This window comes from Rhinatrema bivittatum, chromosome 18 (genome assembly GCF_901001135.1).
Source record: "Rhinatrema bivittatum chromosome 18, aRhiBiv1.1, whole genome shotgun sequence".
NCBI lineage: Eukaryota > Metazoa > Chordata > Amphibia > Gymnophiona > Rhinatrematidae > Rhinatrema > Rhinatrema bivittatum.
Window position 1 is genome coordinate 45,393,990 of NC_042632.1, and position 25,897 is coordinate 45,419,886.

Below are 25,897 nucleotides of genomic sequence, written 5' to 3' on the forward strand. Positions count from 1 at the left end.
CAACCTGAGCTCATTCACTCTTGTGGCTCCGATGAATAACACCAACAGGGTCAAATGTAAAAAGCTGGGTGATTTCTGGTGATCAACTAATCAAGACCAGATTTTAAAAGCTGTGCATGAGTAAATTTAGGGGCTTACGCGTGTGGCAGGGCCTTGCACGCGCCGCATGCATTTTACAACAGGCCCGGCCAAGCGCGTAACCCCCGATATGCGCACAAGTACTGGGCTTGCTTAAAGGGGCAGGTGGGGGGGGGGGGGGCTGGGACAGCACCATTAGCTGCTGTCCCAGGGAAGTGCGCGCCGGCAGCCGGCCAGCCTGCGGAGTCTCCTGCTGCTCCAAAGGAGCTCCCAAGGTAAAACAAAAAACTATTATAGCTAGGAAAGGTTAAGGGTTGGGGAGGAGAGGGGAAAAGGTAGGAAGGTTAGGCAGGGGTATAGGGAAGTTCCCTCCCAGTCCGTTCCTTAATTGGAGTGAATTGGGAGGCAACGAAGGAAAACCCTTCTCATGTTGACACTCGTATTTTGCTAAAATCCCCCCCCCCCCCATACATGGAGCAGGCCACCCGCCTGCACGTACACGCATGGACATGAAAGTCCGACGCACACGTGCGAGCGCCGCGAACCGTGTGCATGTGGACGCGCACGCGCGCTCCTTTTAAAATCTACCTTGATGTATATTAATTTCCTAAGTCTTGTTCAGTTACCTGTCAATTATTACTACTAATTTCCCTTGACGCCTCCAAATTAACTTTTTCCTTGAAGCAGCTTTTATTTTTTTGTAAATTGCTTACAAAAGGAGTGCCATGTTAGCCCACCGGGAATAAAATGATTTGAAAGTAATTTCCTACCATACTTTTATCAAGAATCCCACAGCTGGTTGGGTTTTCAGGATATCCACCTTGAATGTGCATGAGATAAACTGGCATGTACTGAGTCTCCAGTGTATGGCAATTAATCTCATGCATATTCATGGTGGGTATCCTGGAAGCCTGACTGGCTGATAAAGGTGTACAGTACATGATTACTTCTTATGTGCTACTACTAAATTATTTTACCTATAACAATAATCTGAGATTCCAGCTTAGTTTTTTTCCACTGGCTAGCATGAATAGAAAAGTAATGTTAAATTACAAGTATAGAAAGCAACATGTCATGCATTACAATGTATTGAAAATATTATTTGTCCTGAAGAGCACAGCTATTATTTGTCACTGGGCAAATTCTCCATAAACCTATTCCAAGATAATACAAAATTACATTGTTCAGTATCGGATGAAAGTAATATCACAGTTGAAACAAATCAAGTAAATGTATCTGACCCCCAGAGTATCAGGAGCACAGACAATAAGTGCATATTCTAACTCAGTATCACAGACTTGTAGAATAAACATACCAGCCTTCTCAGCCTTGTGTTTTGCACTTTCTTGTCCTGGAAGACAAGGACAAGGACCTTCACACCGCATTGTAATGGTTTTCCCTGAAGTACAGGTATGGAAGTCCAGTTTGCACTGCAGTCAAAATAAAACATATGTTTCAGTATACTGGGAAAAAACATTACAGTAATAGCTACACAACAAAACGGTGCAAAGCAAGAATTATTCTTGATAAACGCCTTGCAGATTCTTAGAGGCAACTAGATCACACTGTACAGGGCAAAAAAAGTTTCATTTCACTGGGGGAATGTTCACATCTGAATTCTGTTTCGTAGTGGGCTTTCGTTGGGGTTTTTTTTTCCTTCATTTGTTATTCGGCAAACAGAGTACAATTCAGAAATAGCTTGCACCATTTGGAAATAGTGCACACTAAAAACAAAAGAAAGAAATGAAATTTTGTTTATTTTCTTTCGTTTCAGTTTTTTTTAAAATGATGTGAAACAATATAGGCAAAATTATTATTGTTATTACTAATCTTTTTTCAAACAAAAGAAATCCCTATAAAGAAGGAAGGAAGTGGAAACCATGCTTATGCATGGATTTGCTAGTGTCATTCAAATTTTATCCTTTTGAAAATCAGTTCGTTCGTTACTGAATTAAGGTCATTTTTGATAGGGTAGATAGATACCAGACTTATGAATCACCAAGCCCATTTATGCATTTATCAGACTTATGTACTGCCTGTCCAGAAGATGGCGCCAGGCAGGTTAACAAAACGTAGGAAGGATAACTTATAAACACATGCAGCGGTATATATGCACATATTATGTGTATCTCTACCCTGCAACAGATGCGCATATGTAGATTTTGCAGAAATCCATGCAAGTAAATCAATGCATTGAACTTGTGTACTTTTCCTACCTATTTTAAAAATATATGCTTATATATTTTACACGCGAAAGTAATGTAGAACTTACTTGCATAAGTTGGCCAATTTTAAAATATGTGCGCATAAATTAAATTAATCAGTTTACCAATTAGTCCTTCTGTTTGTCATCAAGTCATTTCTGGTTCTGCAGCCTGAATTCGCCTCATATTCATCCAGACCTCATACCCAGTCAGTGCTACATAATGAGCACGTTTAATATCACGCCAGATAATTAGCAGGTGAAAAATATGCAAAGAATTTTGCAAATGTACAAGCATAAAGGTGAATTTTACAAAGCCCAATGCGTGCCAAAATTAAGGGATGTGCAAAGAAGTTGGGCTTATGCACACCGACCGTATTTTAAAACGTGCACAAGTTATAAAATAGCTGTGTCCCTCGGCATGGGCTAACGTTCATGAGCAAATGTGCACCTGCACGCTGGCTTGAAAGTTACCATCTAAAATTTATTTTAAAATAGCAATTTATACACACAAGGGTTGCCCCACCCTGGAACACCCCAGCCTGCCCCTTTTCTATGCATTTAAATATATATATATATGTACGAACAGAAGAAAAATATGTATGTATTTTCGATTTTTATAAAATATGGAATACACAAGCAGAGCCTACTTACGAGTGTATATGCTAATTTTCACATGCATAAAATTTACCCTTCATACAATCAGACAGAATCAAAACTAAAATATATAAAGCATCAACTAATATTTGAAATGTAAACAATGAATAAACATAGTAAAACAACAAAAACCTTATTCCAATCAATTTTAAGCAGAGACCTAACCAACCAGGATAAATTGCCCAATTCAGTTAAAAGCTAATGAAGAAAACAAGCTTTACTATGAGCCACTGTCCCCAAGTTTGTACCTGGTTAGTGAGTTTTTATGGAAGTTTCTGTGCCTCTACATGGATCGACAGGTGACTGATCATCTGAACTAGCCACTACACACTTTTTTTTTTTTTTTACAAGAACTGAAGAGCGCTAAAAATGGGGAATTAATTTGTTATTGACTGTTCAGGGGGCCTATGATTACTCATTTGTGGCGGGAACCCTGGTGCATGGCCCCCTGCCAAGGATGGCCACTAATGGAAAAGGGGATACAAAATAAGGAAAATAATCTGCAGATGTGCATCAGGGCCAGGACTCCTGTCCAGGTTCCTGCTGAGCTTGGAAGTGTTTAAAGAGCTGGGTGAAACTTCTGGGGCCCAAAAAACTACTTAGTCTGTTTCTATTTAAAAAAAAACATTTAAAATGGGCTTTGAAACCTAAGATAGTGTGTAAGTGCTTTTTTGGATCAAACTGTGCTCTGGTTTTTTTTTTCTCTTCAAGGACATCAAGCTTCAGTCAGGCCTTGATTCTCCACCAGTGATCTAAACTTAAAAAAAAAAATGTACTTAAAAACTGAAAAATTCAGTTCAACTAAATAAAAACTCAGCACATCAGATTGAAAATATGTTATTTATTGTTCTGGTCATCATACATATTAACAGAAACAATCATGCTAATGTTGAATGCCAGCTAATCAAAGACTTTTCATACTTTCATTCAGATCTTTCATTATAGCCATTGTAATTAATTTTAAAAAATCACCAATTAAAAAGAAAATAAAAAGCTCACCACTGCAGCCTTGACATAGCCTGTTCTGAGCTAACAAGCTCCTGCTCATAGAAACATAGAAATGATGGCATAAAAGGACCAAATGGTCCATCCAGTCTGTCCAGCAAGCTTATGGTAGCATCAAAGGTATCAGGCTTATTGGTTAAGGGTAGTAACCGCCGCATCAGCAAGTTACCCCCATGCTTATTTGTTTTCCCAGACCGTAAAATTCAATGTCCTTATTGGTTGCTGACTGAATCTAATTCCCCTTTTCCTTTTCCCCAGCCGTTGAAGCAGAGAGCAATGATGGAGTTGTATTACAGTATGAAGGTTTATTGGTTAAAGGTGAAAACTGCCACACCAGCAAGTTACCCCCCCTTCATTTCCATCCTCTAACCTTTAGGGATCCACAATGTTTATCCCATGCCCCTTTGAGATCTTTCACTGATTTGTCTTCACCACCTCCTCCGGAAGGGTATTCCAGGCATTCACCAACCTCTCCAAGACGAAATATTTCCTGATGTTGGTTCTGAGTCTTCCTCCCTGGAATTTCAATTTGTGATTTCTAGTTCTAATTTCTTTCAAACGGAGAAAGTTTGTTGATTTTGCATCATTAAAACCTTTCGGGTATCTGAAGGTCTGTATCATATCTCCCCTGCACCTCCTCTCCTCCAGGGGATACATATTTAGGTCCTTCAACTTTTCCTCATAAGTCATTTGATGTAGACCTCCCACCATTTGAGTCACCCTTCTCTGGACCGCCTCCATCCTGTTTCTGTCCCTCTTGAGATGCAGTCTCCAGAACTGAACACAATACTCCAGGTGAGGCCTCACCAAGGACTTGTACAAGAGCATCATCACCTCCTTTTTCTTACTGGTTATTCTTCTCTCTATGCAGCCCAGCATTCTTCTGGCTTTATCTATCGCCTTGTCACATTACTTTGCTGTCTTCAGATCAGTAGGCACTATCATCCCAAGGTCCCTCTCTTGCTCCATGCACAGCAGCCCATCACATCAGTCCAAGCTTCACTCTGTATATTTCAAAGCGATCTAATATCCAAGAATGTAGGATGCCATCAAAAGCTTTCTTAGAATTAATCCGTGCTATTTCGAAGTTTTGACCTTTTGGCCATGATGGTTTCATTCAGCATCAACTGGTCTATGGTTCCATATGCTCCTCCTTTGCCACCCTTCTATTCTATCACCACTCTAAAATCTTGGCGCACACTCCTAAATTTCTCATTTTATTCATAAGCCTCCTGTGCAGAACTGAAATCCAAGTAGATCACATAGAATGCTCTTCCTTGATCCAATTCTTTAGTCACCCACTCAAAAAAAATCAAACAGATTTGTCTGACAGGACCTTCCCCTGGTGAATCCATGATGTCTTGGGTCAAGCAACACATTGGATTGTAGATAGTTCACTATCCTTTCCTTCAGCAGAGTCTCCATTAATTTTACCACCACTGAGGTGAGGCTAACTGGCCTGCAGTTTCCAACCTTTCTGCTCCCACTCTTGTGAAGTGGGACTACCACTACTCAAATTAACTCTCACAGAAAACCAAGCCTGGGTCACAATGGGGCCCACAAAAAAACAAGTTTAGCCTACTGTTTTAACATGCAGGCGAAAACTGCCCTTAGCAGCTTCGTCTCTGTGTGCATAGACCATGCTAAAGGGGAACAGGAGCCTTTTAACAAACTGCAGGAACTGGGTAGCATGGGAATCCCTGCCCTCAATAGAAAAGCCTCTCCAGGGGCTTCCAAAACCCCTCCAATTCATAGAAGAGGCTGTATCCTCCCTAAGCCCCTTATCTGTTAAATCTTATAAAAGAACCCACCAGGGACAATCCATCACTCTTCTGTGCCTGCCCTTTAATCTGACAATGGGGTCCTCTCTGGGACCCTACTTAAATGCCATCCACTCTTCCACTATGTGGACTAACATTCTGATGGGAGCCCTCACCTAGCAGGAGGGGATGGAAATCCCCCTCTACTGGCTCCACTGCTACACGCCGAATTGCGCCACCTAGTGGCATTCGCAGTGCATCAAGCTGCATAGCTTGGCAGCTACGTAGGTGGAACCATCTGGAGTGTCTTAAATTTTCTACTTCACAGGATGTGGCTATCTTCAACAGAACCAGCAATAAGAAATTAAATGGCATAAGCTTATATTTGCCAAAAAAAAATAAATCTCCTGAAATAGCAATTAATAAGCACATAGAGTTTATGTAATAAAATTTCTGTACATCTAGGGCATTTTTCATGTTAAAAATAGTATGCTATGCTGTAAGGCCTTAATATGAGCTACTTACACATTTAAAGTCTAAGCACCAAACTAAGCCCTCACCCGCATGTAAATGAGGAAGCATCATATGCAAATGAGGCTTTCCCAGCCCTGGGTAAGTAATGTGCTTAGCAGTTTAACAAGTGAATACCAAGTGGCATGCTTACATCACTGAGATAATTTACTCAATGTGTTAGAGTTTGATATGTAGCATCCAGCAGGTTTCCTAATAACCTGAGCGATAAGGGAGACTGAGATGCTTCCGGCCTTGGTCTATTTTGAAGCAAACTTACCCTGCATACTTGGATTCCTACCCAGTCTAACGCAATATATCCAGAATAAGTGACCAGAATGTATTCTGTCCAAGAAGGGCTATCGTGCATCGTTTACAAACCTGCCCCTAAATCTAAGCATCCAGTGCTGAGTGATAGGAGTGTCTTTGTTTGCATTTCACTTGGGGGTTTCTTTCATTTTTTTTTTTTTTAGTTTCAGCGTGCACTAAAATGAAACAGCAAAACAAAACAAAATGTATTTGTTTTTGGGGAGTTTGCCACCCCAAAAACACAAAATGAAACAACATATTTTATTGTTGTTCCTCTGTTTTCAAATGACAGCTTCCCTACTGTATTTGAGGGTGGATTTCAATTTGATTTACTTCATGGGGATAATTTTGAATATGGGCACTTCTGGCCTGTCTATGACGTTCCCCCATATGTTCTGGCCCACCGCACACATGGTTGGAGGCTGCATGTTCCTATTTCAGCTGAACTTTCTTTTTATAGCAGTGGAAGTGTACTCAGGACTGTAGGAAGTAAGCATGACTAAATCAATACAAAATAATTTCCTGAACAGCAAAAGCCATGTTAAGACAAATGCCTCATTTATGACTGGAGCAACACAGAGGGTTGGTAGGACATTATAGACTAACAGCATGACTGAGGCATACATTTTCCAGAATAAGACTTCACTTCGTCAGATGCATCAGGAGAAGTGGATAGGAGGGAGATGCATCTGACAAAGTGGAGCCTTGCTCTGGAAAGCTTATACCTCCGTCGTGCTGTTAGTCTATAAGATGCTACCAGCCTCAATCTCATTTTTACCACTTGGTACTAACACAGCTAACCCTATGAAACCTTTGAACTGGGAGTCAAAAGAGGAAGTCTTGAATTCATGTCCAAGGATATCTCTTGAACCAGTCTAATACTGCAAGCATAGATAAATTGGCAATCGGCTAGCATGTAGCTACAAATATTCGGAGCTCACCACTCCATACTTGGGTAGTCATACCTAATAGATTTAATATTGTGCTAAGCTAACTGTACCAACGGGAAAAGTGATTCATAAAAGAAAATACCAAATATATAATAAACAAAATAATAAAATCTTCTGAAAAATACTTTGCTGGTCATTTATGATTGTTAAAATACTAATTGTTTTAAAATACGAAAACGTTTAATGGTTTATTGTTTCTGTTCAATGTTCCTTGTAAAAAGCCCCGGTCGGACCTCACAGACCAGGGCAACTTATCGTTTCATGTAAACCGGATTGATTTGTATTGTATACAGGAATTCCGGTATATAAAAATTAAAAATAAATAAATAAAATAAATAAAATTTACATTTTGACTAAACTTGCATGCATCATATCATCACAAATCTACCATAGCTGAAGTTTCCAAATGACTTATTGATAAACTGGCACTTCGTCTTGACATGAAACCATATTTCGGAGCTCTGACAAACAAAATGTTCAGTTCCACAAAGAAGTATCTGATCACAAATAAAAACACGGCATGATTTGCATTATTCATATTCCAATACTGACTTTTCCCTAATGTAAACAATCAACAACAAAAAAAAAAGACATACTTAATGATTTATTCATCAGTGTGATGCACCAAAATGGATTGGACCATGCTCCTTCCTAATATAAAGGTGCAAAGAATAATAACACAAATTATGCAGCTATACTGGGTAATAGAGTTTATTGCCTCACAGAATTTACAATATTTTAAGGTGAATTTTAAAAGCTCAGCATGCGCTGAAGGTAGGGGATACATGAAGAGGTCGGGCTTGCACGCGCCAACCGTATTTTAAAAATCGCCCACATTCGCCTGTAAATGCAGCGAGCACATCTCAGAAATTTCCAAAAACGGGTGGGGAGTGGTCGTTTCGGGGCGTGGCCATGAGATGTGCGTGTAAATACTTACGCGCCCCGATGCGCACTGAGGTCCCCTGCCACGTAACTTCACTTCCACTATGGATGACGTGAAAGTCATAAAATAAAAGGATCGAGCAATTTCTGAGGGCTTTAAAAGGTCTGAGGTAATTGGGGGGAGTGGAGGGACCTAGCTATGTTAACTGGGAAAACTGATAAACTGGGAATGGCGTGGGGGCACGTGCCTTTTTAAAATCCCCTGACTTACGCGGCAGAAGCGGGATTTGTGCACCCACTTAAAATTTGTTACATGCGTGTGCGCGGCCAGACTATTTTATAGCACGAGCGCAAATTATAAAATAGCCGCGAACCCTGAGTGCAGGCCAGTGCAGGTGTGCAAATGTGTGCCTGCGCGCTGGTTTGAAAGTTACCATCCTTGTAAATGGGGCTTGATTCAAACTTTTGGTCTTAGAGTGCATCTCTCACATAGAAGGGGGTGATGCAAATACCAGCTCACCCACCCTACTTGGTCTGTTCAGATTTTTTCAACTTGCATTTTTCTTCTTTCTGGGAAATGTACACAATGGCAAGATCTGAATCAGTCCCACAGATTCAAATTTTAATCACTGAAAATAACATTGCATAGCTTTTTTTTGAATATCAAACACCGATGCACACTTCCTCAATGTGTGCTATCATGAGAAAATAAAACAGAATGAGTCTGAGGCATAATTATGAAACTTACACCATAAATTCCAAATAAGATTTTTTTCCTGGCATGGTATGCATGCCCCATATGTATGTATGTATATATATATACTACAAATTAATTTAATAAATTGGATTACATGCAGCTGATTGATCAGCCTTGATTCCCAGTGAATATACAAACCAAGAATTTCAGAGTAACACTGGATAATAATTTGTCTATGATACAGCAAATTCATGGGATATGTCCTAGCTGATTTAGATTAATATGACTAATAAAACAAACTCCTTTTTAGGCCAAGACCAGATGATGACAGTAATGGAAGCACTGGTGCTTACAAGGTTAGGTTATTCTAACAGCTTTCTGGTTAAACCTCACTGTCTTTAACTGGTCCAAAACACAGCATCCTGTATAACTTTTAGGATGACTCATATATATATATATATATATATATCGTATGACCCCTATCCTGTAAAAGCTCTCACATAATTTTCAAAATTGCTTATATTGTTTTTAAATTGCCGTGCAGTTTGTGGCCAAGATAGGTAGATACAATCTTAACAGATTTCATTATTAGTGAGCACTTCTTTGAAAGACGCTAACCTGTGAGAGGTATTTCAGCTGTGCAGGACCAGCAATATGGAATCAACATTCCCTGGACGCAAGAGAATGCACAGAGTATTTAGTTTTCTGAAAAACTGTAAAAACTGGTAAGTCAATATTTAGTACGCCGGGGGGAGGGGGGGGTAACTTATCCTGGGAAAGTTTACACGCATAACTTTTCAAGGATATTCAATGGGACTTATGCACACAAGTTTCCCACAGAATATACTCTGGTAAAGTTACATTATGATGGTAACTTTCTAATCGGTGCGTAGATGCACGTGTCTGCCCAAGACCGCAGCATGCGCGTGTATGCGTGCATGTTATAAAATAGCCTAGCCACGTGCACATGTGAGCCAAATTTAAGTGGGCGCGCATGTGTGTGCTAATCCTACTTCTACCACATAAATCGGGGAATTTTAAAAAGGGCGCACTCCAACGCCTTTCCCAGTTTTCCCAGTTCATCCCCAGTTCACCCAGTTAAGAGAGAGGTCCTCCCCCCTGGTTTGATAGCCTTCACTCCCCCCAGTTAGCCCTGATCCTTAAAATCCCACAGATCTGCCTAGTTTTCTTTAAATTTTAACTTACACGGCATCCATAGTAGAAGTAAAGTTACGCAGCAGGGGGGCCTCTGCGTGCACTGTGGGCAGCACAAATATTTACATGCGCATCTCGGGGTCATGCCCCACAACACCCATGCCCTGCCTAGACCCTGCCCACTCCCCGCCTAATTTTTTGAAAACTTCTAGATGTGCGCGTTGCAGGAGAACTCTCATATCTCGCCGGCTTTTAAAATCTGCTCGGTGCGCACGAGCCAGACTTCTTCGTGCATTCCCGAATTAATGTGCCCATCGGGCTTTTAAAATTCACCTCTATGTTTGTAACTTTATCCAGGTAAAGTTGGGACTGCTATTTTTCCAACCAGAATTTTGCACCTAACTTTACCCGATGTGCTCTCAATTTATGCACTGTAGCCCCAACCCTAGAATAACTCCACTGATGCCCCTTTTTGTCTGGATAATTTTTGTGTGCAGAAAAAGTTACATGCCCAAAAGCTTTGATATCTTATCTACTCTTAACATTATATCCCACCTTTTAAAATATTTTGGACTCCCCAAAGTAACTTACAACAAATCATAAATACAATTTTTAAATAAAGATATAAATACAATAAAAATATACTAATGAATATCATAAAAAAAACCCAAAACAATTCAAATTTATATAATGCAAAAGTTTAAAAACAAAATGTCAGGCTTATTTGTTTCCCGCTGAGAGCGTTCTTGCAATGATCCAGTGGGGTAAAATTCAAACTAAGGGGGGGGGGGGGGGAATCGCTCGCCTACTACCTTTTATCATTTCAGGGGATTGGGAGGGAGGGGGCCACCACTGCTTGTGTTATTAGTGGAGTTTATTTGCCATCCCGAATTAGCCGGATAGCCTTACCTGGTCAGCGTTGATATTTGGTGCTAGCTGGGCATATTTAAGCTCTGCACCCCCCCCTCCTCCGCTCCCCATCCTGCCCCTTTTTTATCTGGCAAAGATTTAGCTGTGTTATTGATTTACCCGGCTAAAGCTAAGCTGTTCAGCAGGGGGGGGGGGAGGGGTGTACTTAACGCTGGGGACTTGTCTGGCTAAGTCCTGAAAGTTAGCCGGGCGCACCCTTTTTTCAATTCGGGACTCTAAAATGTTAACAAGATTGATAATAGCAACATTTAAAGCAAGTGACCAGCAAACCAATCTGTCCAGCCAATGACACTTTTTAGGAAGCCCGGATCCTCACTGAGGAGCAATGCGAGATAAACTAAATTGGAATGAATGAGAAATGTCACTGAAGTTGGGCATTTGTGACCGGCAAAATACTTTTGCATGGTAACAATATGATTTTCTTTTAAGGATTTGTTGAAATACGTCAGTGGTTTGAACATTTTGGAGTATTGAACTAGCTGACTGCCTAATAAATCCCTTGTGTGCATGCCAGCGCCATGTTATCAGACCCAGCAGGATGTTCTCTTGCCGTGTGCCTGCTCAGATATGTGAGTAGCGGAAAATTGGAACAAGGGCAGACATTTAATAGTTTAATGTGCTTACTATTACTTTGGGTTGTTTTTTTTTTTTTTTTTACAGTTCTTGAAGATATTATTATGGCAGCCGCTAAGTAATGCTGTTGGTTATACCTGTCGGGGCATTCCAGGGTACGTCTCACATCAGTCTTACACGCTGTAGGTAGCAGCTAGAAATAAAAACATTGATATTTCCTCCCAAGCACGACAGACACAGAGAAACATGTACTTTAAAATGATGTGTAACCGGGGCAACTGTGATTCACCAGTCCAAGCCACTCTTTACTTGCAGAGAATTCACAGCAATGAATAACAAAGACCACCTGTAGTGGATATTATTAGACGCCCAACAGTGGAATCTAATTTAGATACTCAAGCCTGCCTGCAACCAAAGGCCATCCTGGGACCCTAGGAGGAGACCTTGGGTCTTTGTGTGAAGCTGCTCAGTCGTCTTCCAAAACCTGCTTCCGATCAGCTGGGCCTTCGACACTGCGATCCTCAGGGAGGGTGGCCACACTGGGCAGGTCACTACGTACAGCATGAGGGTGCCTTCTCACTTCTATCTCCCAGGTCGGTTCACTAGCACACCTCCAGATCTTCTGCTCTATTAGGCTATGGCTGTGACCTAGTCATACCTTTCTCATGTGAGCCCTCCAGCCCTTCCCCTACTTTACCTTCCCCCAGAACTAGGCTTTAGTGACCAACTATTGGAGGCAACCCTGGTGGCTCCACTCCCTCACAGGGAGGGAGGGAGACTAATCATGGGAAACCCCCCAATCTAAAGACTGTGACCTGTACCTAAGTAGCTACTACCACACTCCACAAGGCCTGCAAAAATAAGGCTTGATCCAGTGCAGAAAGGCCTAAATAAATTGCTTAGTTTTGGTGAAGGTGGAGGCCTCCCTGAAGACAGATGGTCTTACCAACTTGTCTGTTTACTTTGTTTGAGCATTTGTTAGTTGCCAATACTGAAGACCGAGGCAACACACAAGTAAAATAGTCATAAAATATCCATACAATAAAACAAGCATCAATAAGATGAGACAATAACAAATTATAAACAATAAAAGAAAGCAGATAAATATAAAATACCTAACAATCAAAAGCTTGCTGAAATAAAAACTTCTTCAACAGGGCCTTCAATGTATTAGTACAAATGGTTAGGCGAATATCTTCAGGTGGATTCCCAGATTAATGGGGCTGCTATTGAAAAGGCTCGTTCTCTAGTCTCCACCAGTCAAGCTTGCTGTACTGAAGGAACATCCAGCAGGCCAAGCTGAGATGATCAAAGCAAGCTCGACAGATTGTATATACCCAATATTACATTCAATCAAGGAAGAGAGTCAAATTGTAAGAGTTTAGAAACTAACACTGGTAACCAATGCAGTTGATATAAAACAGGCATATGTTCTCTCATTTTCTTTCCTGAAATCACTCTATTATTTTGAATGATCTGCAGTGCTTTTAAAGCATAGGCTGGCAGCACTGCATAGAATGAGTTACAGTAATCCAAAAGCTTGCAAAATCATATCTGGACAACAAATTTAAAATTAGATGCAGGCCATTTTTATATGGTTAGCTAGCTTAATTTCCTATTTTACCAGATTAATTTTTTGTTTTTTTATGTATCTAGCTTACTATGTATGTTTTTAATTTGTAAACCGGTATATAGTATAATGCAATAAATAAATGTGTATAGAAGAGATTTTAAACCACGTAATAAGTGAAGCTTAAAGAACCCATTCCTTACGACTGACTTTATCTGCACATGGAATAACAAGTCACAATCAATGAAAACACTAAGGTTTTTAACAGGTGAAACTAAAGGAACCTCAATGTTTTCAGCAATTGTTCAATGTTGGGGCATCGCAAAACAATTACCTTGGTCTTAAGAGAGGTTAAGTGGTAATTTATAGTTTACAGTTAACAAGCTGATGACAAAGGATGATGCCAGACCAGCAGATACGAGTATCAGCCCATGCTACGGAAAGGCTGGCCAGAGTACCCCTGATGTTGTTGATCAGCTGCAAACACTGGAACTTTCCAAGGTTATTATCCCTCCCAGGTGGACGATGATGAGATCCAGGTGTGCCTCAGCCAAGCCCTGGCAGCACAGAAGAGGGTAGGAGCTGATTGCAGTACATGCCCCTTTGGCTTATCTAATGTATTATCTTCCCTTCAGTCACTTGGCTTGTCCTGGTTGAATCTGCCACAAAAGGCCAGCCATTTTGCATGGGCAATGAATGTGTGCCTTCAATTCAAGATGACACCCGCAAGAAAGAACGCATGAACAGAAAATGTGAATCATTAGTGAGAAACTAATGAGGGGAACCCATTACCTTGCCTGATCTATGAGATGTATGCTGCTAAGCACTATCTGTCTATGCTTTGTATTGCTGCCCTAGGCAGGCCAGACATAGCTGCAGTGGAAGAAGTACCAATGTGAAATTTAATGTGTGCCATAGCATGTACTCTGAATATCGGCCGCCTCTAGTGTGTGCTTGAAGACAGCTGCAAATTGAAATTTGCTCACTAAGGACGTCTTAATGAATAAGGAAACACTGGCCCCCTGGGGGCTTCAATGGCATATAACTCAGGGCAGTGTGCATTGGGCAAGCATCCAGACTAAGTACTTCTAAAAGGGTGATGGTCTGACTCTGGGCTAACAACGTTTTTTTGACTGCCATATATGAACGAGCATTTTGCCATTTGATATCGTTACATTCCTGGAGTCCCTACTGATGGTGGCTGCAAATTTGCTAATCTGCAGGGTACTGAAGAATGCTGACCAAAACAGAATGACCTTGAATGTGGAGGAGGCTATGCTGGATAAGGCTTGTCAAAGGCGGTATAGCTGCTTTTGCCTAAGCAGCCAGTGAGTTAGTGACCGTTCCTGTCTTTTGAGTCCAACCTATCATGATCCTTTTGACCATGAAGCTCTGCACCATGTCTGTATCACATCATGCTTTAGGAAAGAAGGCTAGACCCATTAGCTGCATGTACATCATATTTCTGGACTGATCTAGCTGTTTGGCCTGTAAGATGTACTAGACTCTTGGGTATGGGATTGCCTCTCCAACCATGGTTTACAGAGAATATAGTAGTTTGGTTGTATCCTCTGTTGTAAAAGCTTAAGGTTGATGGGGAAAGCACCACATATTGCATGGTTCTGAAAGACCATAGTTGTGTTTGCCCCGGTTGCTCTACTGTGTCTGCTTGTAGGAGCCAGTTGTCTGAACAGGGAACCACTTGCAATGAGAGAGATGATTGGCAATCTCATTGTGGAGACCTGGAACATGTTTTGCTAACACTATTATGTGATTATATAAGCAGCAGAGAATAAATTTATGCAAGAGCTTAGAAACCAAAGGACACTTGGCAGAGTAACTGTTGATAACCTCTGCCATCATTACATTGTCACACACAAAATTACCTGCTTGTTCCACATGCCTAGTCTACCCAGTCAAGTGGCCATTGCACTGCATACCATGCATTTCAGAAATAGATTCCAAAAGCTTTGCCCCTCTCTTCCATTCCCCACCTCCCAACACATCAGAATTTAGCTCCATTTCTTGGTTAATAATGGGGCAGCAACCAAGCAGAGATGCCATTAAAGTTGGCAAGGAAAGCTTGCCATTGTGCAAGATCCTACCTCAATGCTTGACAGAGGTGCTGGCGGTTATTATCTCAAGCTGGTCAAGTTTCACAGGGACTCTCTCATCATAGGTATTATGTGCATCACAAAGGCCAAGCTTCTAGTAAGTGAACTCATATGTTTTAAAGTGACTTTCTTGGCTTGTATGGTGTTAGAGACCAAGGCAGACAGGCAGGCAGATTCACCAACTTCTCCAGCGGCCATGTACCCTCTATTAGCATGGTATCCAGTTCTATGCCCAGTAAAGGTAATGATTGAAGTAAGGCCCTGGAATTTATCACTGGCCAATGGAATACATTCCTGGATAACTTTAAATCTCCTCTAGCCCACATCTAGACATTGTCAAATAACTTGGCTAACTCCAAATACTGAAGTTAACCTGAGCTCCATCCTGGAATGTCCCTGAAATGCTCCCTACATTATCTGGCTAAATTTTAGTTGGATAAGTGGTGCTTATATTCAGAATCTGCATTTATCCAGATAACTCAATATCTAAGATGAATTCCTTTGAATATTGGCTCCGTTATTTCTATTCTCAAGCAAAAGAAGCTCTATAGGTGTGTGTGTGTGTGTGTAGGGGGGGATGTTGAGGAATTTAGGTTAATTATTCACAGCTAATAATGAGGGGTATTTTTTTTAAATATGTCATTCATGTAGTTGTCATTTCTCCGTAACCACTCAGAATTTCAAATTAAGCAAATGTTATTTTCAGCTCAGACTTTAAGCTTGGGAAAAGGCATTAGGCTTTTCATGAAAGTGGCAACAAAACGAATATAATTTTAAAAGAATTGCCCTGAATCTATTTTTAAATGATTTGAGCATGAAATTGGGTCAGTTGTTTAGATGCATGAATCTGTAGAACTGCTTGGAGTTACAAAGCATTTCTGCTGCTCAGAGAACATGGCCTGCATTACAACATAGATACAAAAAAAATATATATTTATATCATTTAAAAGCCAAGAAAGGTATTATCCTTCCCAGCTGAGCCAGCTATAATCTGGGACCACTGGTAGATGGGCCTCTTGAACACTATGGAGTGAATTTTCAAAGGAGTTTCGCATGTAAATGCAATTTTCAAAATCCTTTTGAAAATTACCTCCTATAAGCATATTTCAGTTTGTTAGTATACATACAAGAGATTACCTGCAACTAAAGCAGAAGTCTTACATCACAGAACAAAAAAACCTGACAAACTTGATCAGGCCAAAGGGTCCATCTAATTCATCATATGATCTTTGCCATTGGTAAGTAAAAAGTGCTTAGAGCAAGATGTCCACAGTGAATATGCATGAGATAAATTGGCATATGCTGAGTCACAAGCACATGCATATTTATCTCGGGCATATGCATTGTGGATTTCCTAAAAAGGTTATTGACTGTGGGGTCCCCATGACAGGTTTGGGAAGCCCTGGCTAAGAGAATGTTGATAAGAAACATTGTGGGCCAGAGTTTAGTATCTAGGCGTGGACATAGATTTGTGCGCGCAACCCAGTACGTAAGTTTGCAGTGAAATACTTAGGTAATTGCTCGCGTACGCATACACACATTCACCTGTTTAAAGATGCACCTCCTTTTCACAGGGCTTAACTTTTACAAACAAAAGGAATGCGTGTAAGTACCGACTCAAGGAACGCGTCTGCTCAGCTCGCATAAAAGTATGCAGGCAATTGGGTCACACGTACTTTTACATGCAGTCAGGCCCAGGCTATTTAACTATGCCCGTAAATACCTTTGAAAATTACCCCCCTCCCCCGAGTGTACTTTCCCCTCTCATCCCCTCCTGTTTCTCTGCTGCCATGGTTCAGGGTGGGCGGCTCGTCTTACCCAGTGTGATTGACCTCTTGTTTACAAATGTGTCTAATCTCTTCCTGAACCTCAGCATAGTAATACAGTACATGACAGCAGAAAAAGACCAAAATGACCCATCCAGTCTGCCCAACAAGGTGTGCTGAGGGTTGTAATTGTCGCTCTGTGCAGTTTCAGCAGTATGTCGAACCTTGCTGGTCTCTACAATATCCTGTGGCAAAGAGATATGCAAGTCGTCAATGCTTAGAAAAACCCTTCTTACATTTGCCACCTGATGATTTCATTGAGTGCCCCCTAGTCCTTGTACCATAATGTATAGTGAATGTTGGCCCTTATTTCTCTCATTTCCAGACATCAAAACCCTGGGGTTTTGAATCTCTCTCCCAGCTGTAGCTTTTCCTTTCCTCGGTCATCTTTGTTGCCCTTCTCTGTACCTTTTCCAAGGCTACCATATCCTCTTTAATGTGGGGTGGCCAGACCGCCATACAGGATTTTAGAAGTGGGCACATTATGGATGTTTTAATAGCCTAATGACACTTTGTTTTGATTTCAATTTCTTTCCTAATTACTAACCTTTATTTGGTTTTTTTTTTCACTGTTATGCACTAGTTAAAGATGTTTGAGGATAGCTAAAGGATACATTTTATGGTTGGTCATGGTGTTAGTTTTCCATTTTCTTTTTTCTTCCAAAAGAAGCATTTAAAAGCCCGTGTAATTAAGGGTGTTAGGGTTAACGCCATTGTTCAATGTGCATTAATGTGGGTATTACCTGACGCCCTTGTTCAATACGCATTTTGTGCATGCATGTTAGTGTTACCTCATAGTAACATAACAAGCATGAAAGAGTCCATTAAAATCCAATTTCATTTTAATGGGCTCATTAGGTAATAGTACTGGATAGTACATCTAGTGTTAATACCTAAATGTGTAATGCATGCCCCCTAATGACAAGAATGGTAACACCACCTCAGGACTGCACACACACCTCTGCCTGCCCTCCCAGCTAGACATCCAAATGCTTCAGAAAGTAGGTGTGGGGGGTGGTGGGGGGGGGGGAGAAGCACGGTTATAGCGGGAGCTACATTGGCCATGATTTCAGAGATTAGAGACAAAACTTGTAAGTTAGAATGCACAATGAAAATTTTGGAAAATAGACTTTCACGTGTTCCATTTCTCTTAAAATGTTACAGTACAGTGCCAGCTGCTCTAACTTCCTGGCAAAGCCAGAGTTGCCTCTTGAATTTGACAGCAGTTCACATGCTAACGTTCAGAAAATCCACGGAGCACGTGAAATAAATGAAAAGCCACGCTGCATTATTTATGAAATTGGATCTTGCTGTTCCAGTCCTGAACTGATTGTCATTTTGCTTCAGTAGGGTCACTGATGATTTAATTAAATTAATTGTAACATATACGTTTTATGCTGGCAGCGTGGCATCTGTACGTCAGATTTTTAAAGTGATAGGAACTAACCAAACTGCTGTAAGAGATTGTTGAATACTGAATATGTTTTTATTTGCTTTACACATCCCCCATGCTTAGCTGCTTTAGGTGTCGGTAATCACCTCCTTTTATAAATATTAGGGTACTCACAATTGTCTGATGTCAACACAAGAAGATGGCAAGGTCAAGAGTCCTGTCTGGCACCAAAAAAAAAAATTGAGCCTTGCACTTAAATACAAATATGGATGAAATATAAAAAGCTGGATCAATAGAAGAAACAATTCAATAGCCAGCCAAGGGAAGAATGTTGTTGACTCTGAATCTGACACACTTGAGCAAGACAGATTTAATGCTCCATCACAGAATGAAAGAAAAGATAAATGAGAAATGAGATGTTTTGACCACCACCTGGGGAGGTGATTGCATGGCCATCATCAATCAAAGCATGACTGCAGACACAGCCCTTTAAATACAATGAATCATAGAGGACACAGGGGTTGGTAATAATGACAGCCCTCTTGTGCCACTCATACGTTAACCCTCAGTCAGCCAGAGAAGATCAAGCCGCCTTACCCTAAGACATCTGGAATTTATACTCAGCAGGAGAAAGTGTGGGAGGTGAAGAGTCTGTTGACTGTCATTGACTGAGTGAATGGTTAGAGGACAATTTTCACAGCTATTTACCTGGATCTGTTTATCCAGATAAAATGACTTGGCTGAAGAGTGCTGTCCTCTGTCTGGCTAAAAGTACATGATGTAATTCAGACCATGTACTCTTCGCCAGGGTAAAAATAGAGGCCTTCCTAGGGTCACATTTAAGTCTGGAGCGGGGGGCCGGGGGAGAAAATTCGTGCGCATTTGACATTTTGAGAATTACCAGCACTATTTGGCCCTCTCTCGACCGCTCACATAAACAGCAGTTGCAATGCACGTGGGGCACTTTTAGCACTCATGCTTTGCGGCTGCAAATTTCAACGGACGGGTTATTTCACTTTGAAAGTTGATCGCAACATATGTGGGCTAAAAGTGCCCATGCTCGTTGCTAATAACGTGGGCTGCTCAAAATTGCCCTCCCTAAATATCAGCTTTCTTGCTGCACTTAGTTGGGTTTTCTGTCCCATCCCCCTGCTGTTTGTCGGCATTTCTTTTTTTTTTTTTCAACCCAGTGATGTCTTCCTTCTCCTCTGTACTTCCAGGGCAAGGAATCCAGGGCTCTTGAGCCTTCATTTGCAACCACTCGGGGGGAGGGGTTTTCCCTTTCTTTTATGTCCTCTCTGCCCACTTCATGCCTAGTTTGGTCCTTTTATTGACGATCCTGTGCTGTAGGGCCACTCACCAGGGCTCCTTCTGTAGTCTTGCAGTCATGAGCCCTGAATCCGGCCACCAGGTGTCGTCCTTAAACGATGACATCAGCTTCCTCCCCCGCTGGGGGCTATGAATGCTTTCGGAATTCCTTGTACTTTCGTCTGTAAGGTGGCCATCGCTGGGCCTGATTCACATATTCCCATAGAATGGGGGAGAAAAATCTGGGTAAATCATGCCCTTTCTCAGTATTTTTGACACTAGTAAAGGTGGCAATAAATTCACAGAAACTATCGCATTAATTTAGTTTTCGTCTCCTGACATCTTACTTAATTTTTCTCCTTGCAGTTTCCTCTCTTTCCTGAGGGCTTCCAGCTCGATTGGAACATTTACCTACAGAGCTATAGAACCAAGAGCTTTTATGCACAACTAACTGGGGCTCCCCCCCATTTTAGGAGGCCCAGTCCGGAGCTTTCCAAGCAATGGTCCTTGGCCAGGGAGGCCACAGACCTGATGGCAGGTTAATGGCATTTCCCCCCCTGTACTAAATATCTAATGGCACTCTATCGAACTATGATGATATGGATCAATATTGTTCCCCAGGACATCAAGTAAACTTGCCACAAATATAATAGGTTTAGGAAGACAGACCAGGTAAGAAAAGATGTTTTTATTGGCCCAGGAGGCCATGATAGGTGTGTCTGATAGAAGGCTTAATTTTATCATGTGCAGTAATAGCCGCGATCCATTATAACAGTCACGGTTGCGCGCCAAACTTTCTTTCCCTTCTACTGCAAAATAAAAAACGGTGTAGTTATTTCTGACATTAAATCCCACATTTGTGTGCATTAATCTACTGCAGAATGCAGTAGGACACCTTAATTTGCATTAACCACTCCCACTTGCATACTAAAAATGAAATTTGCATACTAGTCTGCGCTGCGATACTTATTGCGTGAACAATGCGCGCTAGACCCCATTTAACTTGAGTTAGGGCCCTAACGCATTTTGACTAGTAAATTTGTGTGATTAAAATCGCATATTTAGCCAAGTTAATAAGGGGCTGGGTTGGAGGTGTTCCTGGGGAAGACTATCAAAATTTAGCCAGTTAGCGTGACATTCAGTGTTAACTGGGAAAGTCCCGTCACACAAATAGCCCTAAATTTTAATCAGGCAAATTTAGCTGATGCACGTTTAACTGGGCATGAGTGGCCGAATATCCGTTCAAGGATAACTGAATAAATTTACTACGAACGCCATGCCCGTGCCACAGGTTTTTAAAAATTGACCCCATAACTTTAGTGTTTAGGTCTCTTGGGGCCCGAATCATTTATGTGAATTAGGCCCTTCATCACCCTTTACTTGGGTATAAACTGAATTAACCCTTGTAAGTTAGCCGTATGTGAATAAGTGGTTTTCACCTCCTGGAAAGTTCATGTGTTCTTTCATAATGCACAGAAACTTGGCCGTATTAAAAAAAAAAAAAAAAAAAAAAAAAAAAAAAAAGAGGTGAGGTGAGGACTATTCCAAGGATGTGTATTAGTTCTCTGTGAAGACCTTACATTTTGAAAAGATAGGTGGAGTAGAGGGGTGCGTAACTTAGCACTTAGTCACTCAACAGAAAATGAAGCCCTATGTGCATTGACTTTGAAATCTCAAGCTATGTTAACTATGCCAGCTGAAGGACACTGGCACTCAGTGGCTCTGTCTGGTGTTAAATTTCTAGTAATAAAGCTCGAAAAGGACCTTATTTATTTTATAACAATACATGGAATCGGGTAACAGCTGGGACTGGGGACTGTCTATGGCCTTTGGGGAAAAACGGCATTTGAGTTGTGTGACTAGGAATAAACGCCATAATCTCAGGATACACGAAAGACTATGAGCTACAAGTAGCACAGATAATTTAACGGAATGAGATTACTGCTTTTTAAAAGTTAAGACAGAGCCTGAGAAAAACATAAAAGAAAATAAAAAGTTTAAGGACTTGATATAGTACATTTTCCCCTTGCTTTATATAGTGGAAATATATAGATAGAGATAGATATAGATATAGATATAGATATAGATATAGATATATATTACCAACCACCGCAACGTTCTACTTCTTATGTTAAACTTCTATCATCTTCTTCTTCTACTCCCAGTTAGAATCATCCCTGTTTATTGTAACTTCTTTTTCTGTGCACTTGTTATAATTTGTAATGTATACTCTCATGTTATAGTTATGTACGTTATAATGTATTGCTCACCCCTTGTTTTATGTAAACTGACATGATACGAACCTCCGTGAATGCCGGTATAGAAAAAACACAAATAAATAAATAAAATAAATATATATATATATATATATATATTTATATTTATTTATTTAGGCGTTTTATATATCGTTGTTCCAAAGAAGATCCCAACGGTTTACAAAATCGGTATTCATATTCATGGTCAATTATCACATATTGGGGCGGATTTTAAAAGGCGCGCGAATAGCCTACTTTTGTTTGCGCTCCAGGCGCAAACAAAAGTACGCTGGATTTTAGTAGATACGCGCGGAGCCGCGCGTATCTGCTAAAAACCTGGATCGGCGCGTGCAAGGCTATGGATTTTGTATAGCCGGCGCGCGCCGAGCCGCGCAGCCTACCCCTGTTCCCTCCAAGGCCGCTCCAAAATCGGAGCGGCCTCGGAGGGAACTTTCCTTTGCCCTCCCCTCACCTTCCCCTCCCTTCCCCTACCTAACCCACCCGCCCGGCCCTGTCTAAACCCCCCCCTTACCTTTGTTGGGGGATTTACGCCTCCCGGAGGGAGGCGTAAATCCCCGCGCGCCAGCGGGCCTCCTGCGCGCCGGGCCGCGACCTGGGGGTGGGTACGGAGGGCGCGGCCACACCCCCGGACCGCCCCGGGCCGTAGCCACGCTGCCGACACGCCCCCGAAATGCCGCGACGACCGGGCCCGCCCCCGACACGCCCCCCCTCGGAGAACCCCGGGACTTACGCGAGTCCCGGGGCTCTGCGCGCGCCGGGAGGCCTATGTAAAATAGGCTCCCCGGCGCGCAGGGCCCTGCTCGCGTAAATCCGCCCAGTTTTGGGCGGATTTACGCGAGCAGGGCTCTGAAAATCCGCCCCATTGTGTGTCTACATTCGCTTTCTTGTTCTACGAAACAGCAAATATTCTAGTTATTAATCAAATATATTCTCTGATATCACTATAGCTGCTATATAATCAGGTTAATTTTTGTACATTATCTGGTCGACATAATAGTAAAAACAATATATTTTCTAGTTCTACCTTGAGTAAGAATTTGTTTAAAATTTTCTACATGGAAATCAAGGCTTTTCCCTTCATTTATTAGAACTGACCTAATGAAGAGGGCTACCTCTCCACGGTCCTACACGCTGCATGCAGGCCCAACAAACAACCTCGTCCCAGAAGCCTGAATGCAGTCTTCACGCTTCACAAAAGCCTTAGCAACGGTTATATGAACGTCTGGGTTTGGATTGTAGTTAGGGTGACCATACATCCCCATGTCCCGAAAGGACAATCTGAGCCAGCCCTAGTACCCCTCCCCCTTTCTCCTCACATGCATGCGTGAATGAACGTGTAGTTGAGACTTTCCTAAGATAAGCAGGACTAATTCTAAATGTTTGATCTTTTTTTTTGGTGAGGGGCTCTATGGTAATTGTACTATTTTACACAGAGTGACTACATTTTCTACAATATGCAAAGCTATTGTGAGGCATCACTGGCTTTGCAATTTCCTTCATTACAAACAAGCACACCTATAAAAGGTAATGACCAGTCTTGCTCTTTGAAGAGAATAATCATTTCTTGGTATTCGCCTTTTTGAGTTAATGGCCCAGGGCAGTTAACTTGCTGTTAAATATTATAACAATTGATTTTGTACAGCACAATGCTTCTCTAACCAATACTTAGGCATTTATAATAACAATAATGTAATTTAAAAGCAGCATATTTATTGTAGGCAGAGCACATGAGTTGGAAAATTGCTCATCGTTTGGCAGTAAATGATACATTTTCTTCCAACTAGCATCCAGGATAGTCTTTGGGAGGATTAATGACAATCGAATGCTCCAAAATCTCTGACCACATTGTATTTTTACGCAAAACGTATTTTGATATTTTCCTTTTCTGACCTTAATTATTTAAATTCATGCATTGTCTTTCTGATTAGTCTTGATTGGGTTGACTACAATTCTGTAATTAGCAAAATTGGATTTCTTTCTGTGAAAGCTAAGTAGTAGTCTAACCCTGTGTAATAACAGCACTTTCTGTGAGCTATGTGACTCATAAATAGATTTCTCCTTAATTTCCTGAAAGAAAATGAGCATTTGATTTGCATATTATACATGTAGTTTAATAAACTAATCTCTTGCTCACAGATTTTCTTTTACCATTTCAGAAAGCATTTATCCTCATCCCAAAAATATAATTTCTTTAGAAACCATAGGGGGTCAATTTTCAAAGAGTTTAGATGCCTAAGTTTGGCCATTAGGCACCCATGAGGCCGGATCTGCCAGGTGCCTACGACCTGGATTGGCCACTGTCAGAGAGACAGGGTGCTGGACTCGAAGGACATTAGCCTGACCCAGCATGGCAGTTCTTATATTCTGGTGTAGCATAAAGAAATTTGCTTTATCTGGGTAGCTTTGTCTGAATGTTATTTAGCTGCGTTTTTACCTGTATAAGCGCCGCTGAATATTCAGCTAAAGTCATCCGGGTAATTTTATCCAGATAACTTCTCTGCTTACTGGCTTACTCAGTACTGACCTCAGTGAAAGTCATCCTTGTTATCTACAAAGCAAGATACCGCTAAGGCAACAGCAGTGTTAGCTGCTCTACATTAACTTGTCCGAAATACTTTCCCCCTTTTCTGGAGGAACCGCCTCTAAGGACGAAATGAAATTCACTTTTCATTTCTGTGAGTGGCCTCAGCAGAGAGGTCTGCTGAGGCCACGATCAATAGTACCAATCTGTGCCAGGCAAACTCTGATGGTGGCTTTTAGCGAAGGAGAGGCACCTGTCCACTGGGATCTGGGTTCACAACCAATTCATTTCGCTTGGACCAGGAAATGACTTTAATGACAGCTGAAAGGCTCTGCAACTCTCTGCCATTCACTCACCCCTATATATTATTTTTTGGACCACTTAATCTGCATCCCGTGGACACAGTTGTGCCGGCAAGTGCCACCAACGAGGACTATACAGGCTGGTATCTGGATCAGATTAAATTAGACCAATCCGTTCCAGAGTATGCATGAGATGCAAGTGATGCTTCTCTTAACAGCCTAAAGAATGTGAAAAAAGATCTTAAAGAAAACCAAAACTGGAAATGCTACAGTTCCTAATGGAGCACCGTTTTCTGTAAGTTGGCATGCCAGTCGCTGTCACTTTTATTGTGTTTTCTTTGTTGGGTTTCCAATCCCAAGGTCCAGATGTCGAGTACAAAAATGTGTTTGAAGTTGGCTGGTTCCCTAACAGAATCCATAATTCTGCAGATACTTCTGAAGCTGCTTACTTTCCAAGGGTTTGCCTAGATTGGCTTATAATGCCAGTCATTTATTTTTTTTAACATTGATAATGTTAAAGGAAGTGGCTTTTTTTTTTTTTTTTTAAAGAAACATCACTGTATTTTTTTATTTTTGTAACAGCCATGGAAATCTGTATTAGTAGAAATATATTTTCTTCCCTGTATCTTGCTAATAAAAAAAAAATCCTCAAATAAACAGCAACGAAAATAATCTGCGTGCTATTCTTGCAGCATATATTCAACTTGTTTGCTATTTCAACTGTAGAAGAAACCATGATTTTGAATCACTAGAAAGATTTTATTTGCAAGCAAAAATAAAATAAAAAAAACAACAACCCAAGGATTTATTTAAGAGAGAATAGAGGAAGCTATGAAGAAGGCTATGGGTTAGTGAGTGAATAAATAATAAGCACATGG

General features: G+C 41.1%; 1 protein-coding gene across 1 annotated transcript in view; it reads right to left on the reverse strand.

Moving 5' to 3' along the window:
• The window catches only part of SPOCK1 (SPARC (osteonectin), cwcv and kazal like domains proteoglycan 1), a 384,555-nt gene that overhangs the window by 121,988 nt on the left and 236,670 nt on the right, over positions 1–25,897 (reverse strand). The window contains exon 4 of the mRNA XM_029583840.1: positions 1,394–1,508. Within this exon, the coding sequence (XP_029439700.1) occupies positions 1,394–1,508 (115 nt within the window). The remainder of the gene's footprint in view (positions 1–1,393; positions 1,509–25,897) is intronic.